The 16,758-nt window shown below is 43.6% G+C and overlaps 2 protein-coding genes, 2 non-coding genes and 1 pseudogene across 4 annotated transcripts; 4 read left to right on the plus strand and 1 right to left on the minus strand.

The window, feature by feature from the left end:
* The first annotated feature begins 275 nt into the window (after positions 1 to 275).
* EEF1B2 (eukaryotic translation elongation factor 1 beta 2) lies at positions 276 to 2,886 on the plus strand. The gene is made up of 6 exons (XM_062190252.1): positions 276 to 435; positions 838 to 960; positions 1,572 to 1,698; positions 2,006 to 2,072; positions 2,447 to 2,572; positions 2,687 to 2,886. The coding sequence occupies exons 1-6, from the start codon at positions 356 to 358 to the stop codon at positions 2,839 to 2,841; spliced, it is 678 nt and encodes a 225-aa protein (XP_062046236.1). The 5' UTR covers positions 276 to 355; the 3' UTR covers positions 2,842 to 2,886.
* Positions 1,829 to 1,907, plus strand: LOC133768639 (small nucleolar RNA SNORD51). Its single transcript, XR_009867038.1, has one exon. It is a non-coding gene; the product is annotated as a small nucleolar RNA SNORD51 (small nucleolar RNA).
* Positions 2,207 to 2,339, plus strand: LOC133768645 (small nucleolar RNA SNORA41). Its single transcript, XR_009867040.1, has one exon. It is a non-coding gene; the product is annotated as a small nucleolar RNA SNORA41 (small nucleolar RNA).
* A 3,137-nt stretch (positions 2,887 to 6,023) lies between the features above and the next one.
* Positions 6,024 to 7,232, minus strand: CMKLR2 (chemerin chemokine-like receptor 2). Its single transcript, XM_062201533.1, has one exon. The coding sequence runs from the start codon at positions 7,230 to 7,232 to the stop codon at positions 6,165 to 6,167; it is 1,068 nt and encodes a 355-aa protein (XP_062057517.1). The 3' UTR covers positions 6,024 to 6,164.
* Positions 7,233 to 15,648: 8,416 nt separating this feature from the next.
* LOC133763347 (large ribosomal subunit protein uL30-like) lies at positions 15,649 to 16,541 on the plus strand (annotated as a pseudogene).
* The last annotated feature ends 217 nt before the right edge of the window (positions 16,542 to 16,758 follow it).

Raw genomic sequence — 16,758 nt, forward strand, 5'->3', positions numbered from 1 at the left:
CTTCGGTCATCTCCGGAGCTCCAAGGGGGCGGTTCCCGCGATCTTCGGGCGTCGTGGAGGTACGAATTTGAGAAATGACTCGTTTTTTAAATTTATTTTGCTATACGACGAAAAGCCCACGGACAATTTGTGTGCCACTTAATTCTGAGTCTTCAATTTGTTTACGTAGAGGAAGGAGAAGACTAACGTCCTTTGACCTTTAACCTTCGGCCGGGTGCGGCGGAGGGAAACGCCTCCGTCTCTATATAAGGAGTTTTCCGGCCTACTCGGGCCCTTTTTTTCTCTCTTAGAGCCGGGCGCCGTAGCCTGCGCTCTTTTGCCCCGCTGCCCTCAGCTCCCGGCTACAGCTGACGCCATGGGTTTCGGAGACCTGAAAAGCCCCGCCGGCCTCCAGGTGCTCAACGATTACCTGGCGGACAAGAGCTACATCGAGGGGTGAGCGGACGGGCCGGGAGCGGCCGGCTGAGGAGCTGCCCGGGCCCGGGCCGGCCGGGGCCACGTGGCCCAGCCTCCAGCGGAGGCCGGGCCCGGGGCTGAGGTGGAAAGCGCCGCTTTTCCGTCTCCGGCGGCCGGTGGGGCAGGGGGCTGCGAGGGGACAAGGGTACCGCTAGGATCCCCCCTGGTTTTTCCGCGGCTTTGCCCTGGTAACGGATGCAGGTAGAGCTGTGCTGGGTTTGCAAGGGTCGGAGGTCCGTAAGTGACAGGCATGGCTCAGGAGAAGGGGAGCTAAAGGACTGAAGAAGCTTGGGTAGCCCGGGGATCCGTGGACGTGTTCCCGCTGGCGGATTTGGCGGATGTGGCGTCTTTTAAAAGGCGTCGGTTTTGCGTCCTCGGCAGGTATGTGCCGTCCCAGGCGGATGTGGCAGTGTTCGAAGCCGTCTCCGGCCCGCCGCCTGCCGACTTGTGTCATGCCCTACGCTGGTATAATCACATCAAGTCCTACGAGAAGGAGAAGGCCAGGTAAAGCAACCTTTGTTTTATGTCTGTTTGGAGAATGAGACCGCTTTGTAAGTTTGATCGGGATTTTCACATGTGGGCCCGGCCGCGCCACTTCTGTTAGGCTATTGTAAGCTAAATTGCTTTGTGACCTTAGAAGGCCAGGAGACTGAAGCCCTCCATTGAGAAGATGGACAACAGCAGTGCAGCACCCCCCACCCCACCCCCGCCCTGTCAGTGTGCTTCGACCCTGCCCTGGGGGGTGGGGGAGGGTGCCTCTGGGGTGAGAGAGTGGCCCTTCTTCTGAAAGGGCCAGCAAGGGTAGAAGTTTGAGGAAGTGGACTCGAGTTTACTAAGAATGCAACAGCAAACTTAACGAAATCTTGAACAGAAATATTCATACTGAAAGAGTAAATCATAGTATCGAATATGTTTCACATGGTACTAATGTTTGCTGGGTGAGGAGTTAAACATAGAGAAGTTAACTTTACTTGGGAGTCTCAAAAGGGTAACTTGTTAATACAAAAGGGACCTAGTGATTAGTAGTTCTGAAAACACAAATTGTCCTAGGGAGGGGGAGAATGTTAAACCAACCTGATAGTGGGTGATTTTTTTCTTTTTCTTTTTTTTTAAAGCCTGCCAGGAATAAAAAAAGCTTTGGGCAAGTATGGCCCTGCGGATGTGGAAGACACCACAGGAAGTGGAGCCACAGATAGTAAAGATGACGATGACATTGACCTCTTTGGATCTGATGATGAGGAGGTATGGCATATCATTGTGCATAAACACAGGTTGTGGAGCCATAGTGCCTGGACTTGATGCCTGGCTTCTCTACAATCTGCCTTTAAAAAATTCTCAAATAGAAAAAAAAAATGTATAAAAAAAATTCTCACCAGTTACATGATGACTAAAATCAAATCACCATCTTTCGGCTGAGTTCGTGATGGATTTGCTTTTTTCTGATAAAACTGGGTTTTTGTTGTGTGATGACCAACACTGTTAACTTTATACAAAGAAGCAATCAGCTTTGTGAAACATTGATTTTTTTTTTTTTTTTTTTTTTTTACAGGAAAGTGAAGAGGCAAAGAGGTTAAGGGAAGAACGACTTGCACAGTATGAGTCAAAGAAAGCCAAAAGTAAGCTACTTTATAATTACTGTTTATTTTATTTCGTGATTGGGTAAACTGCTTGGCCCCAAAGTAATTTCCTCCACATTCCTTGACTACAACGGTACTTTAAAACCTTCCATAGAGGTTATTCCACTTAAAACTTCCACAGCTACTGGTCTGCAGCTGTTCTTACGGTAGCAGTTGTGGCATTCCACTGTGGGAAAGAAACTGTTACACAATTAAACACCTCTTTCTTAGCAAAACCGAAAGTGGGCATATGTGTGACACACATGAGATGTACTCTGATTTGTGTAGACAAGGAGATGGCCCAAATCAACCAATTGGACTAGGGTGAAAAAAAGTTATTGAGTGTTTTAATAATGATGATTATTGGCTTTTAGAACCTGCACTTGTTGCCAAGTCTTCCATCTTACTAGATGTGAAACCCTGGGATGACGAAACAGATATGGTAAAATTGGAGGAGTGTGTCAGAAGCATTCAAGCAGATGGCTTGGTTTGGGGCTCCTGTGAGTTTAATTTTTTCTTTATGAAGCATCATGGAATTTGCATGCAGTTTGAAGTTTTGCCAACCAACAGGACTTTTCTAATTGAGATTTTTTTTTTTTAATGCTCTTTTTTAGCTAAACTAGTTCCAGTGGGGTATGGAATTAAGAAACTTCAAATACAGTGTGTAGTTGAAGATGACAAAGTGGGAACAGATATGCTGGAGGAACAGATCACGGCTTTTGAGGACTATGTGCAATCCATGGATGTGGCTGCTTTCAACAAGATCTAAAATCCATCCTGGATTGTTTGACTTAAATAAAAGCTTGAAAGATAACGCTTGGCTCTTGAATTCATTGAATGAGAGGGTGGTATACATGTATATATTAACTTTTCATTTTGAGTGAAGGAATTCATTGTGTATGTAATTCATAAATAATAAAATTCTGATTTGGCATTTTCTTGATATTTAGCAATTGCAGTACAATCCTGTACCCGTAGTGAGGTGTTCGGCAGCAGTGCAAGATGCTCACGATGTGATTTGCCATAATCCTGCATCTTCATGTTGGGATTAACTGGTACCTGAAAAAGTACAGTTAAAATCTCACTTGTAAATATTGTGGGGTCAGCTTGGTAATCTTCCACCTGTACCTGCTCCACTTTTGATCCATCTCCCTGCTGATATGCAGGAAGGCAGTGGATGATGGCCCAAGTCCTTAGGCGTCTACACCGATGTGGAGTCCCACAACCACAGAAGGAAGCCCCATCTCCCTTTTTAACTTCGTATTTCAAACAAATTTTAAAATGTTAAAAGGGCAACATTAGCCCCCTTCCTGGCTGTGGAAAAGCATCTGTTAGGATCCTGCTTGGGTGTGACCCAGGTAGGAGAGGCTATGAGTTTGAAGTCCAAGTAAGAGTCACACTGGGGAAGGTTGGCGTGACAGCCTGAGGAGCTAGACAGGTCTCACAAAGCCCAGGTGAGAGCCCATTGTTCTAGCCATCCTTTCTCCACTTAAAAAGAATAGCAGGTCAGACAAGATTATGCTGAACCTTGGGTTTTATTTGTGGAACTTTCTGTTCTGTACAAGTTACTGAATTACTGATTAACTCTTTATGATCCTTGGGGTCATAGGCTTTATTTGGGTTTTTTTCCAGGAAGCAAGAGGGGAGGAAGCAATGATCTCAAGATAAAAACACAATTTTCAGTTATTTTTGTGGTAATTACCAAGATGAATATTTTAAGTTATATGAAAAGGAAAATTCTATGTTTAAATAAACAAAATGATGTTAGGTGACACAGGATGAACAATGCTATTAGGACACCTTTCAGAGGAGGGAAGGCTTTCCAGAATTATAACCTCTTCTAAACCTTAACATTGCAAATCTAAATTTATGCTTTATATTGATATGATTTGAAGCAGTGTTACATCTTGGCAGGGAAATGATCCAGGTAACTGGCTCCCAGGCTTATTAAGCTTTGCTTTCTTGTGAAGGCTCCTACTTGGTTGTGGAGGTAGATTTGGAAGTCTGATTGAGCTGAGTGCAGGTAAGACAAGTAGTGGGAAGATGGTACTATGTTTAGGCAAGTGATGAGTCATCATAGACAAGTATTAGAAAAACAACCCCATCAACAACTCATTTGGTATATGTGTAACATTTGGCTTTATTTTTTTACAGTGATTTCTCACAAGAGTTTGATTTCTTAAAGCCCTAATTTTGTAGATAATGGACTATAGAATAAATGCTTTCTTTTACGTCAGTTTTTTCGTAGAACCAGTCAGTGCTGTTTTCCTCTCAGTATGGTTGTATGTTGTGACTACCTTGAATGTGGGAAACTATAAAATAGAGAATTTATTTAATCACACACAATAATTGAATAAAATCATCTCCACCAGGCAATACTTGCTTGCAGTGAATAAGACCAAACCTAAAACCATGGGAGGAATTTTCAGGTTGTCAACATCATGAGGGCCAGCAGAGGGCAGCACTTGTTTTCTGGAGGACCAGAGAGCCTCAGAACGCTGGAAATAATACAATAAAGAGGGCCCCGATCTAAAGATGTATTTCATTGGTATTGCAGTGTCTATAAAAACATAGGAATAGAAGTGGGAATATATCATATGTCATCCCTGCTTTCTGAAATTACAAGAGGGTCAGCCTATCTGGAAGCCAGTGTGTTTATACTTGTTCTCATAAATCTCAATGCACTTGTGAAGCAGGGGAGGTAGGATCTAATTTTTTTTATTCCAGGTCCTTTCCTTCTACTTAGAGAAGCAATCTAAGAACAGGCACATGTACGCAAAATAATAGTTTATTTAAAGGGTGAGGAAGCAAACACACCATGTGGGCATAGTTGAGTAGAGAGGGAGAAAAGCAGAGAGAAGGAGTAGCTTGGCACCTCCTTTAGTCTCGGTCTCTGATGAGACAGACCTAGCACCTCTTCTTATGAGGTAGTACAGTCACCTAGGAGTTTTATGACACATTCATAAAATTCCACGTGGAGCTTAAGATACTTGTTTATATGGTGACTTTTCCCCAGGTCCTGGATGAAAACAAGGCATCCCAGGAAAGGGGGTATATAATGGACAAGTAGGATAGAGTTACATGGGGCAGGGGCTTATGGTTCGTGACCTGCAGCTCAGCCAGCTATCTTATCCCATATCAGTTGTACATAACCGATTTTCCAAAGCCATTTTTTAATGGTATTGTAGAGAATTAAAAGTGGGCTCAAATTTGTCAACACTCCTTCGTCAGGGTTTCTGTCCTCTCCCTTGAATCTGGGCAGGCCTGTACCTGCTTTAACCCACAGAGGTCAGTGGCTGGGACTGTGTGCTTGTGTTCCTCACAGCCTTTAAGATGACTAGAAGTTAACACCAGGGTCTCTTGAAGCCCCATGTTGCCCTATAAGAAGCCTGGATACTCTGTAGTATCGGAATGGGAGAGCTAAGGGGAAGGGGGTGGCTGAGCCAGCCCCCAGCTGCTGCAAACCTCAGCCAATTGCATCATCCCAGTCCAGCTGAGGCTCCAGACATTGTAGAAAGATGAACCTCCCTGTGGGCCTTGTCTGAATTCCTGACCCCTACGATTGTGAGTTAGAATAATAAATTACTGTTTTAAGCAACTAGGTTTGGGGGTAGTTTATTAAGCATCAATAGTTAACTGGAACAAACTGTTTCAAACTTCTACAACTATTCATAAATGTTTATATGCATAGATTATTACAGAAAGAAGTATATAGCATTTTAAGAATGTCTAATAGGTTACTTGTGCAAAATTAAACAGATTTAACATTTTTGAAGCTAGTTAATCATTTAGTGTTAAGATTTAGGACTTTTAAAAGTTATTAAGATTTTAAAAGTAACAAAACTTCAACAGTGGAGATTTAATTCACTGTGGTACAATTAGCAGGAGACACAAATCACTTAAGTTGCAGAAAAAAAAAATACACAGATCCTTCCTAAGTTTTATGTTGACATATAAATGTGATGCCATTAAACTGACCAAAAACAACAAATATATGGTCAGTTCTGTATCTTCGAACCAAATATAATGTGAAAGCATCTGTCAAGGGACCCACACAAAAAGCCTTATACTGATTTGTGGAAAAGTCATAACTTACTGGGCTGTTTCCAAGAGACATAGATTCTTGGTGTCAGAGTTTCTGAGCTGTTCACTCACTGTGCCAGAACAGCTGACTTCCCACAATGTATGCTTTAGTATCTCAGCAACTGAGGCCCGGAAGCAAACTTGGAACTTCTTACTAATGAGGACGTAAAGGATGGGGTTCAAACAACTATTGAGGAATGCCAAACCTGTAGAGAGGGGGATTCCAGCTTGCAGTACCTCATGGAAATAGCTGTTGTGGTGAATGGTGAGCTCCCAAATGCTAAACAGATGATAAGGAGTCCAGCAAATCAAAAAGGCCACAACCACAGCCAGGATGGTCCAGAAATGCCTACTAGAGATCAGGATGCTTCGCTTCTTCACCTTGAAGATGAGGCACAAATAGCAAACACTCATTGTTAGCAAAGGGAACAGGTACCCGACAATAAATTTCACCCAGGTCAGAACGTGGTGCCTCATCTTAGTGAGGTCAGGATCATGCTCATGAAAATTGTTAAAGCAAAGGGTGTGGTTATTGAACTCTAGAGTATCCCGGAAGTATAGGGCAGGACCACCAATCAGAGAAGCCAAAAGCCACACAAGTATGATAACAACCAGGGAGTTTTTGAGGGTTCGGTGCCGATGAGACACAACAGGATGGATCAAGTGGATATAGCGGTCCAGGCTGATCACTGTCAGGAAGAAAACACTAGCAAACATGTTCAACTGGGCAATGAAGGAATTAGCCTTGCACAACCAGATGCCAAAGGGCCAGTGGAAATTCATGGCCACATAGGAGACGTACAGGGGCAGGAAGAGAACAAAAATGAAATCCGCAATGGCCAGATTGAGGAACCAGAGAGTGGTGACTGTCTTTTTCCACTTGAATCCCGTGAACCAAATGACAGTGGCATTTCCTGGAATTCCCAGGACAAACGCTATACAATATAACACCAAGGAGACCCAGTGAGCAGCTCCCAGGTGGGTCTTCTCCTCCAATTCAGACTCCGGGGTGTAATATTCCAGGGCATAGGAATAGTTGTCAAATTCTTCAAAGAATGTTTCCTCCAGATCTTCCATCACCTTGCTAAGTGGAGAATGAGGAAACCTACAGGAGCAGATTTAAGAAGAAAAAAAAAAATCCTAAGAAAAATTTAAGTTCAGTGCGTAGTGAGGAAGATTAAAACAAAAACATGCCACCTTAACAGCTGGACATAATCTATTTCTGGGTGGGACCTGTGATTATATTAAAATTGTCAAAGTTTTGGTGGGCCTCAGTTTCATTCTGATTATTACTCTAAGAGCTGTGAATTTGTTTTTATAAGGCATTTAGTAATTGATAAAATGATTGGATACTACAGCTACAGTGTCTGTGTTTGTAATGCTTGTAGGCCTGACTAGAGAGAAAATTAACATTCAACAAGCATTTATTAGGTCCCACTGTGCATGAATATTTTTGGCAAATGCAAAAGGAAACAGATTAATACTTAACACAGTGATGACTTTTGAATCTACTTGAAGCCGTGACTTCTCAAGCTGTAGACAAAGAATTCCAGCTGCTTTCTAGACCCACCCAACTGATACAACAGGTAAGCATGGGAGATTTTAATCCACCATTTCCTATCCAAGGATGCTTTGATTGTAGGTTTATTATTCAAACATGTTAATCAGAATTATAGATATATATGTGTATGCATGTGCATTTATATATATATAAATAAAAGGTTGCATGACTTTTCATACAAAAGGTGTGTTTTATGGTAAAGTTGATTATGACCACATAATTTGTATATTCATCTCCCACAGAATACAACTAAATATTTAAATTTTATTTTACTGCAACTCCTTTGTTCTTAAATTAATTTGGATAAATTCTTTTTTATAATAATTTACAACAGAGATTTATTATCAGTTTTACTTTATTTATATCCATATCACATTTTATCTATTAGGCTAATAATTTCTCCCAAACTGTTTTCTTTTGTGGAATGCTAGTTTTTTATTTTTATCTTACTAAGGCCAGTTTTTCCTAGGTAAATCAGACTCGGATGTCAGTTTTTCAAACAAAACAAAGTTTGCTGAGTATACTCTGGATTCTTCAATTTTCTTGGTGATTTATTTATTTGAAAGGCAGAGTTAGAGAGAGAGGGAGAGACAGAGAGATCTTCTATATGATGGTTCACTCCCCCAATGGCTGCCACAGCCAGGGGCTGGCTTGGACAGGGCCAAACCCTGGAGCCAGGAGCTTCTTGCAGGTATCCCATATGGATGCAGGGGCCTCAGCACTTGGACCATCTTCTGCTGGTTTCCCAGGCACATTAGCAGAGAAGTGGAGCAGCTGGAACACAAACTGGCACTCATATGGGATGCCACAATCACAGGTTGAGGCTCAACCCGCTTTGCCACAAGGCCAGCCCTTCTTGGTACTTTTGCCCCTGCCCCTTATGCTTATCCATAGCCCTGCTCATTTCTCCCTACTCAGAATTCTGCTCTCAGGGCTCCTGCACCTCATGACATTTCTCTGTGCTTCCACTCCTCTATCCTCTGCTACTGCTGCTGCTGCAATAGCCAGTCTGGAGCACTTTGTTCAGCACCCCTAGCCTTGCTGAGTACAGCTCTGTTCTGGCCCCTTCACAAACTGCTGATCACCTGGTAGCTTAACCCACTGCACCACAATGCCAGCCTCTAATTTTTTTTCTCAAAGATTTATTTTGATGGGCTGGCATTGCTGGCATGCCACATGAGCACCAGTTTGAGTACCAGCTGCTTCACTTCTGATCCAGCTCCCTACTAATGTGCCTAGGAAAGCAGCGGAGGATGGTCCAAGCACATGGTACCTTACCACCCATGTGGGAAACCCAGATGGAGGTCCAGGCTGATGGCTTTGGCCTGGCCCAACCCATCCATCGTAGCCATTTGAGGAGTGAACCATTGGATGAAAGATCCAATGTGTGTGTGTGTGTGTGTGCACACGCATGTGCATGTGTGTGTGACTGAAAGCTGAGTGACAGAGGGAGAGACAGGGAAAGAAGAAGATCTCTCTGAACTCTGCGTGTCAAGTAAACAAAATAAATCTTTAAAAACATAAAGAATTGGAGCCAGCACTGTGGCACAGCAGGTTAAACTGCTGTCGGCAATGCCAGCATCCACTATGGGTACCAATTGAAGTCCCAGCTGCTCCTCTTCCAGTCAAGCTCTCTGCTAATGCACCTGGGAAAGCAGCAGAGAATAGCCTAAATCCTTGGGCCCCTGCACCTATGTGGGAGACCTGGAGGAAGCTCCTGGCTTCTGGCTTAGGCCTCGCCCAGCCTTGGCTGTTACAGCCATTTGGGGAGTAAACCTTTGGATGGAAGATCTGTCTCTGTCTCTGTAACTCTTTCAAATAAATAAATAAATAAAGGAGGGAGGGAGGGAGGGCAAAGGAGTCAAAGCATGCTATGCTGGCCACAGGCATCTCAAACATAACTTCAGGGTGGGTGTTGTGGCTCAGCTCAGCAGGTTAAGCTGCTATTTGGCTTGCTTGCATCCCATATCAGAGTGCCTAGAATTGAGTCCCAACTCCACTTCCCATCCAAATTCCTTTTAATGTCCCTGGGAGGCAGCAGATGATGGCCCAAGAACTTGGGTTCCTGCCATCCACAAGGAGACCCATATTCCTGGTTCCTGTCTTTGGCCTGGCCCAGCTCTGGCTGTTGCAGGCATTTGGGGAGTGAACCAGCTGATGAAATATCTCTCCTTCTGTCACTTTACCATTTAAATAAATAATTAAATAAAATTCAAAAAGAAACTTCCTATCACTGAATTCATCATCCTACATAAAACCTTTTGAGAAATCCGGAAGGGCATAATTAAAAAACAAGTGCAGATGGTTCAGGGGTACAGAGGTGCAGTTGGATAGCAGAAATGATGTCTAATGTTCTGTAGCAGAGTAGGAATAACTATGGCTGGCAACACTTAATTGTGTGTTTCAAAATACTTACTAGAGAGGATTTGGGATGTTCCCAAGACAAATGGTAAATGTCAGAGGTGACACATACGCCAATACCCTTATCTGATCCTTAAACATTGTGGACATGTATTGCAATGTCACACTGTACCCCATAAATATGCACAATTTCCATGTATAAATTAAAAATAAAAAAAAATTCAGGGGTGATCATTTGGCCTAGCAGTTAAGACATTGGTTAGGATGCCCACATCCTACATTAGAGTACTTGGATTCAATTCCTGGCTCTAGCTCCTGACTCCAGCTTCCTGTAATGTAAGCCTTGGGAGGTAGTGGTGATGGCTCAAGAAATTGGGTTCCTGCCACCCATGTTTGAGACCCGGATCAAGTTCCAGCCTCCCAGTTTCAGCCCCTACTGAGAAGTTAACCAGCAGATCGGAATGTTCATACACACTCTCACTCTTTCTTTCTCTCTCAAATGAATAAATAATTTGGGGAAAAAAAATCCTACACATACAAGCAATTCATTAGCTTCTTCCTAACATAACATAACAAACAGGAGCATGTTACAGGACTGATGGATGCTGTGGGGGGAGAGGAAACGCGGCTATGTACATGCCCGAGGAGCCGAACTGGGCCCTCGCCCCGCAGCTCCTGGGCTGGGAATCAGTGTGTGTGTGTGTGTGTGTGAGTGTGTTCTTTTTTGTACAAAATCTGCACGCAGTGCGTCCAAGGCCAGGGAAGGGCCAGCCAACCTCTCTGTTCTTCAAAATTCAACTCAAATGCCACCTTTTTCTTGGAATCATTTCCTGATATTACCTTTCCACAAATAACTGTAATAATTCTCATTATTGTTATAAATAATTACGAATGTTATTGGGAATTTACTGGCTACCAGGCGTGTATGATCTAATTGGATTGTCCTATCTTATACCATAGGTAAGAACTAGTATTCCCATTGACAAAGGGAACTGAAGTCCAGAAAAGCTTAGTGGCTTGGAAAGGTCACTCAACCTGCAATTGTAGAATCAGGATCTAAACTCAGATGTGTTGGATCTACAATCTGAGTTCTTAGCCACTGATGTTTCCTTCTTCTGCCATACTTCTATTATACTTAACAAACTTATTGTTATGGAGTTTTTTTAAGGTTTAATCAATTTTTCCATTTATTTGAAAGATGGAAAAATTGTCCACCCATTGGCTCACTGCCCAAATGCCTGCAAAAGCCAGGGCTGGGCCAGGCAGAAGCCAGGAGCCCAGACTTCCATTCATGTCTCACATGTGAGTGATAAGGACTCAAATACTTGAGCCACAATCTGCTTCCTTCCCAAGGTGTGCATTATCAGGAAGCTGGATTAGAAGTAGAGTAGCCAGGACTCAAACCAGGCACTCTGATAGTGTGCATTCCAAGCAATGTCTTAACCACCGTGCCACATTCCTACTCCTGGATTTATTTTTAATTTCTCCCTTACCAGACTGTGATTTCCTTAATAACCAACATCTCTGTACCCTGCAGTGCCTAGTACAAGTCTGAATTTATCACAGGTGCTTAACATTTAATAAATGATCGGCTGTGAATCCTGTTCAGAACCATAGCTGCAAATGAGAGATTGTGAGTTCACTTCTAAATCAGTGTCACAGCTAGAGTCTCTAACCTTCACTCACAGTTCTCACCCCAGAGTCTTGGCTTTTTCCTTGCCAGGAACCCTTTCCTTTGTGTGCCCTACTCCAGTGAGCTAAATTTGGCTTCTGCCCTGAGGCCTGGGACCCAGCCCTCTCACTTATTCTGGTGGCCAATTCTCCCCAGTGTCAACCCTTTCCTTCCTGGTACCTATGAGCACTTTTTTCAGACTCTTAGCAATTGTGAGGCCAAATGGCCTAGGTGGTGGTGATCTGAATTATTTTATAAAATTTTAAGTGGAAATTGAGGACCCTCATTTCCCCCCCAAAAAAACCCCTGAAAGATCCCTGATAGCCCATGATCACCATGTTCACCCTCTCGCAGAGTCATTGCTCTCACTGCTGAGAGAGCATGAACACCACAGCGCCTGCTGAAAGACACCAACCACCCTCTCCCCCGCTCTCCTTGGGCAAAGCATGTGGATATCTGGAGGAAGAGTGATCTGCCTGAACCCAATTCCTTCGAGCAAAAGCCCATCCCTCGAAGGAGAGGGTCATAAATAAGTACGATCCAAGGGCCAGTTCAGGCTTGGAGAAAAAGCTCCCAGATGAGTTGGCCTAATGGAATCCTGCTTGAGAAACAGAAGCTAGGAATTTCCCTTCAACTTGGAGCAGATGTATTTGTGTGATGGCGATGGTGAAGGGTTGGGATGGTGTGCAGAAAAGAAAAAAATGCATAATCCAGGCACTGTCCTACTGAGTCTTGAGCACACATAGGTAACCCTTTCACGAGATATGCTTATTTAATCATTATATTTTGTATATTACTTTACAATTTATGAGTACTTCCATATCTAATTAGGTTTCCAAACCTAATTTAGAACTGCCCAAACATCTATAGATTAATTGTATTTGTTTCCTAGACTCACATAACAAAGCACCATAATCTGGATGGCTTAAAATAACCAAAATGTAGTGTCAGAGTCTGGAAGCTAGCATGGTTGATTGTTATGGTCATTTGAAAGGCAGAGAGACAAAGAGAGCTTCCATAAGCAGTTCACTCCTCAAATGCCCACAACAGTCAAGAATGGACCAGGCCAAAGCCAGGAGCCAGGAACTCCCCAGGTCTCCCACGTTAGTGGCAGGAACCCATGTACTTCACCCATCTCCTGTTGCCTCTCAGAGTGCATACTAGTGAGAAGTTGTATTGGAAGTGGAGAAGCTAGGAGACACATCAGGCATTCCAATATGGGATGCTGTTGTCCCAAGTGGTAACTTAAATACTTTCCTAAACACCCAACTCTGGCAAGGTGTTTCTGAGGGCTGTGAGGGAGAACCTGTGCCATGCTTGTGGCTTGCTGGCAAACTGGCATCCTTGGATCATACATGTATTATCCTATCTGGGTCTTTATCTTCACATGGTATTCTCCCTATGTGACTATCTTGTGTCTGTGTCCAAATTTCCAGCTTTGACAACAAGGACATTAGCCATATTGGATCAGGACCCCTTCTAAAGACCTCATTTTAACTTGATTACCCTTGTAAAGACCTTATGTCAAAGAATGTCACATTCTGGGACTGGCAGTGTGGCATAGAAGGTTAAGCCTTTGCCTGCAGTACTAGCATCCCATTTGGGTGCCAGTTTGAATCTTGGCTGTTCCACTCCTGATCCAGCTCTCTGCTAATGATTCTGGGAAAGCAGCAGAGGGTGGCCTGAGTGCTTGGGGCCCCTCACACATATAAGAGACCCAGAGACGCCCCTGGCTCCTGGCTTTGGGCCTGCCCAGCTCTGGCCATTGCAGCCATTTGGGGAGTGAACCAGTGATGAAAGATTCTCTCTCTCTCTCTCTCTCTCTCTCTCTCTCTCTCTCTCTCTCCTTCTTCTTCTTCTTCTTCTTCTTCTTCTTCTTCTTCTGTATTTCTGTCTTTCAAATAAATAAGTGAATCTTTAAAAAAAAGTCACATTCTGAGATACTGGGGTTTGGGATCTGAACATACCTCTTTTGGAGGGTTCAAGCATTCAACCCGTAACACTAACCCAGTTTTGTTGCTAACTGCTGATCACTCATGCATTCAGGAAACATCCCATAAGTACTTACCTTTGCTAGGCACTGGCAAATGTGGATGATTGGTGTTCTTCACTCAATAAGACAACTATTTCTTCCCTCTTCAATTTTAAATTCTAGCAGAAAGAGATGGACAGTAAAAAAATAAACATAATTTAAAAAGTAAATTACACAGTGTATTAAAGTGAAAGGTGAAGAAATAGAATGAGACAGGCATTTAGTATAGTGGTTAAGGCTCCATTTAGGACTCTTGTATCCCATATGCCTGGTTCGAGTCCTGGCTCCATTTCCCATCCAACTTTCTGCTAATGTGCACCCTGGGAAGGCAGCAGATGATGGCTCAGGTACTTGAGTCCTGGACACCGACATGGGTGATTCAGGAGTTCCTGGCGTACAGCCCTGGCATAGCCCTGGCTGTTGTGGACATTCAGGGAATGAACCAGCAGATAAAAGATCTCCCTCTCTGTCTTTTTAAAAGATGTATTGATTTATTTGAGAGGCAGTTACAAAGATGGAGAGAGAGATCCTCCATCCACTGGTTCATTTCTCAAATGGCCAAAATGACCAGGGCTGGGTCAGGCCAAAGACAGGAGGCTAGAACACCATCTAGGTCTCCCACATGGGTAGCAAGGGCCCAGGGACCTGAGCCATCCTCTGCTGCTTCCCCTGCTAATGTTCCTGGGAGGCAAGGAATGAGTACTTGGGTTCCTACCACCCTCATGGTAGATCTGGGTAGTTCCCAGCTTCTGCTTTGGTCTGCCCCAGCCCTGGCCATGGTAGGCACTTTGGGAATGAATTAGCAGATGGAAGATTTCAACTCTGTCACTCATCCTTTCAAATAAATAAGTAAATAAATATTAAGAAAACAAAAACAAATCAAAAGCCATCCATGGACCACATTTAACTCAGCTGCTAATTTGAGTCACATGGGATAGGAGGAAGCTTTATGTTAAAATGGAAATTCTTTTAAATTGGACTTTTTCCTTATAGAAGAAAGAAAGACTTGCTCCTTTCCTCCTGTGGAGGCAATAACAAGCTTATTTATTTATTTATTTATTTATTTTTTAAGATTTACTCTATTTCATTTGAAACACAGAATCACAGAGAGAAGGAGATCTTCCATCTGCTGGTTCACTCCCCAAATGGCCACAACAGCCAGGGCTGGGCCTGGCTAAAAAGTCATGAGTCAGGAGCCTCCTTGGGGTCTCCCACATAAGCACCGGGGTCTAAGGACCTGAGCTGTCATCCACTGTCTCCCAGGCACACCAGCAGGGAGCTGGACTGAAAGTGCAGCACCCGGGACTAGAACCAGTGCTCATCGGTTCAGTCAGCACTGAAGGTGGCAGGCTAACTCACTACACCATAACACCACCCCCACTTTTAAGATTTACTTATTGGGGCTGGTTCTGTGGTACAGTGGGTTAAAGCCCCAGCCTGTAGCACCAGTATCCCATATGAGCACCGGTTCAAGTCCTGGCTGCTTCACTTCTGATCCAGCTCCCTACTAATGCACCTGGGAAAGCAGTGGAGGATGGCCCAAGTCCTTGGGTCTCTGCACCCACGTAGGAGACCCCAAAGAAGCTCTTGGCTTCAGATCAGCTCAGCTCTGGCCATTGCAGCCATTTGGGGAGTGAACCAATGGATGGAAGATCTCTCTCTCTCTCTCTCTCTCTCTGCCTCTCTCTGCCTCTCTCTATAAAAGAGAGCTCTTCCATCCATCTACTGATTCATTAACCAAATGGCCACAACAGTTTCTCAAATGATCAGCAAGGAGCTGGACTGGAAGTGGAGCAGCCAGGACTCCAACAGGCACCAACAAGGGATGCCTGGCCTTGCAGGTGGCAGCTCAACCTGCTACGCCACAATGCAGATTCCCCAGCAGTCACAAGCTTTAAACTCCCAAGAGTTCTCCAGAGAGCATTACTTCAAACTCCTCTCAACTGATAAGACTGCTATAAGAATTGGGACACCATCTTTTCCAACTGGAACCATTGAAAGAGCTGAAGAAAAGAAAAATATGGCTCCTGTTGTGCCAGAAATCCTTTGGAAAAAGCATAAGAGTTTCCAGAGCTGAAGAGCAAGTGCCTGAGAAAAACATTTGCCCTAAATATTTTTTAACAGGTAAGGAGGAAGCTGATCTATGAGAAAGCTAAGCACTATCACAAGGAATATAGGTAGAGGTACGGAACTAAGATTCAAATGGTTAGGATGGCAAGAATAGCTAGCAATATCTGTGCACCTGCAAAGCCCCAGCTGGTATTTATTTATCACTAAGATCAGAAGTATCAATATTATAAGCCCAAAGGTCCAAAAGGAGTTGCAGCTTCTTTGTCTTTGCTAGAACTTCGATGGACATTTGTGAAGCTCAACAAGGCTTCAGTTAGCATGCTGAGGACTGGAGAACTATATACAGCATGGGGTACCTAAACCTGAAGTCAGTAAATGAACTAATTTGAAAGCATGGTTACAGCAAGACTAGTACAAAGCAAACTGCCTTGATGGACAACACTCTGCTCGCTCAATCTCTTGTTCAACATGGCATCATGTGCATGGAGAATCTGATTTATGAGATCCAGACTGTTGGAAAATGCTTCAAAGAAGCAAATAACTTCCAGTGGCCCTTCTCCAAGGGGTCGCATGAAGAAAAAGACCACTTATTTTGTAGAAGGTGGAGATTCTGGCAACAGGGAAGACTGAATCAACAGGCTCATGAGAAAGATGGACTTAGGGATCCACCACAGTTGTTCTGTAATGTAGTTAGTTAATAAACAGTCACCTTCAAATTGGAGGAGAACGAGGAGAAAAAAGAGGAAGGAGGAGGAGGAAGAAGAGGAAGAAGAAGGGGAATTGGGACAACTCTTTTCCCCATCCCCAGAAGAAAAAAAATTCCATGGATAAGTAAGATTCTGAATTCTCTAGGTTTCTACTAGTGTCACCAAGAAGAACCCTGGGAAGAAAAGCAAAATAATTTAGC

The sequence above is a fragment of the Lepus europaeus genome, chromosome 1 (genome assembly GCF_033115175.1).
Source record: "Lepus europaeus isolate LE1 chromosome 1, mLepTim1.pri, whole genome shotgun sequence".
Lineage (NCBI taxonomy): Eukaryota > Metazoa > Chordata > Mammalia > Lagomorpha > Leporidae > Lepus > Lepus europaeus.

Excerpts from the sequence above, each read along its gene's own strand:
- CMKLR2 (XM_062201533.1), bottom strand. The coding sequence starts at position 7,232 with ATGGAAGATCTGGAGGAAACATTCTTTGAAGAATTTGACAACTATTCC.
- EEF1B2 (XM_062190252.1), top strand. The coding sequence starts at position 356 with ATGGGTTTCGGAGACCTGAAAAGCCCCGCCGGCCTCCAGGTGCTCAAC. Across the intron at positions 961-1,571 it reads TACGAGAAGGAGAAGGCCAG|CCTGCCAGGAATAAAAAAAG; the intron begins GTAAAGCAACCT and ends TTTTTTTTAAAG. Across the intron at positions 2,073-2,446 it reads TGAGTCAAAGAAAGCCAAAA|AACCTGCACTTGTTGCCAAG; the intron begins GTAAGCTACTTT and ends ATTGGCTTTTAG.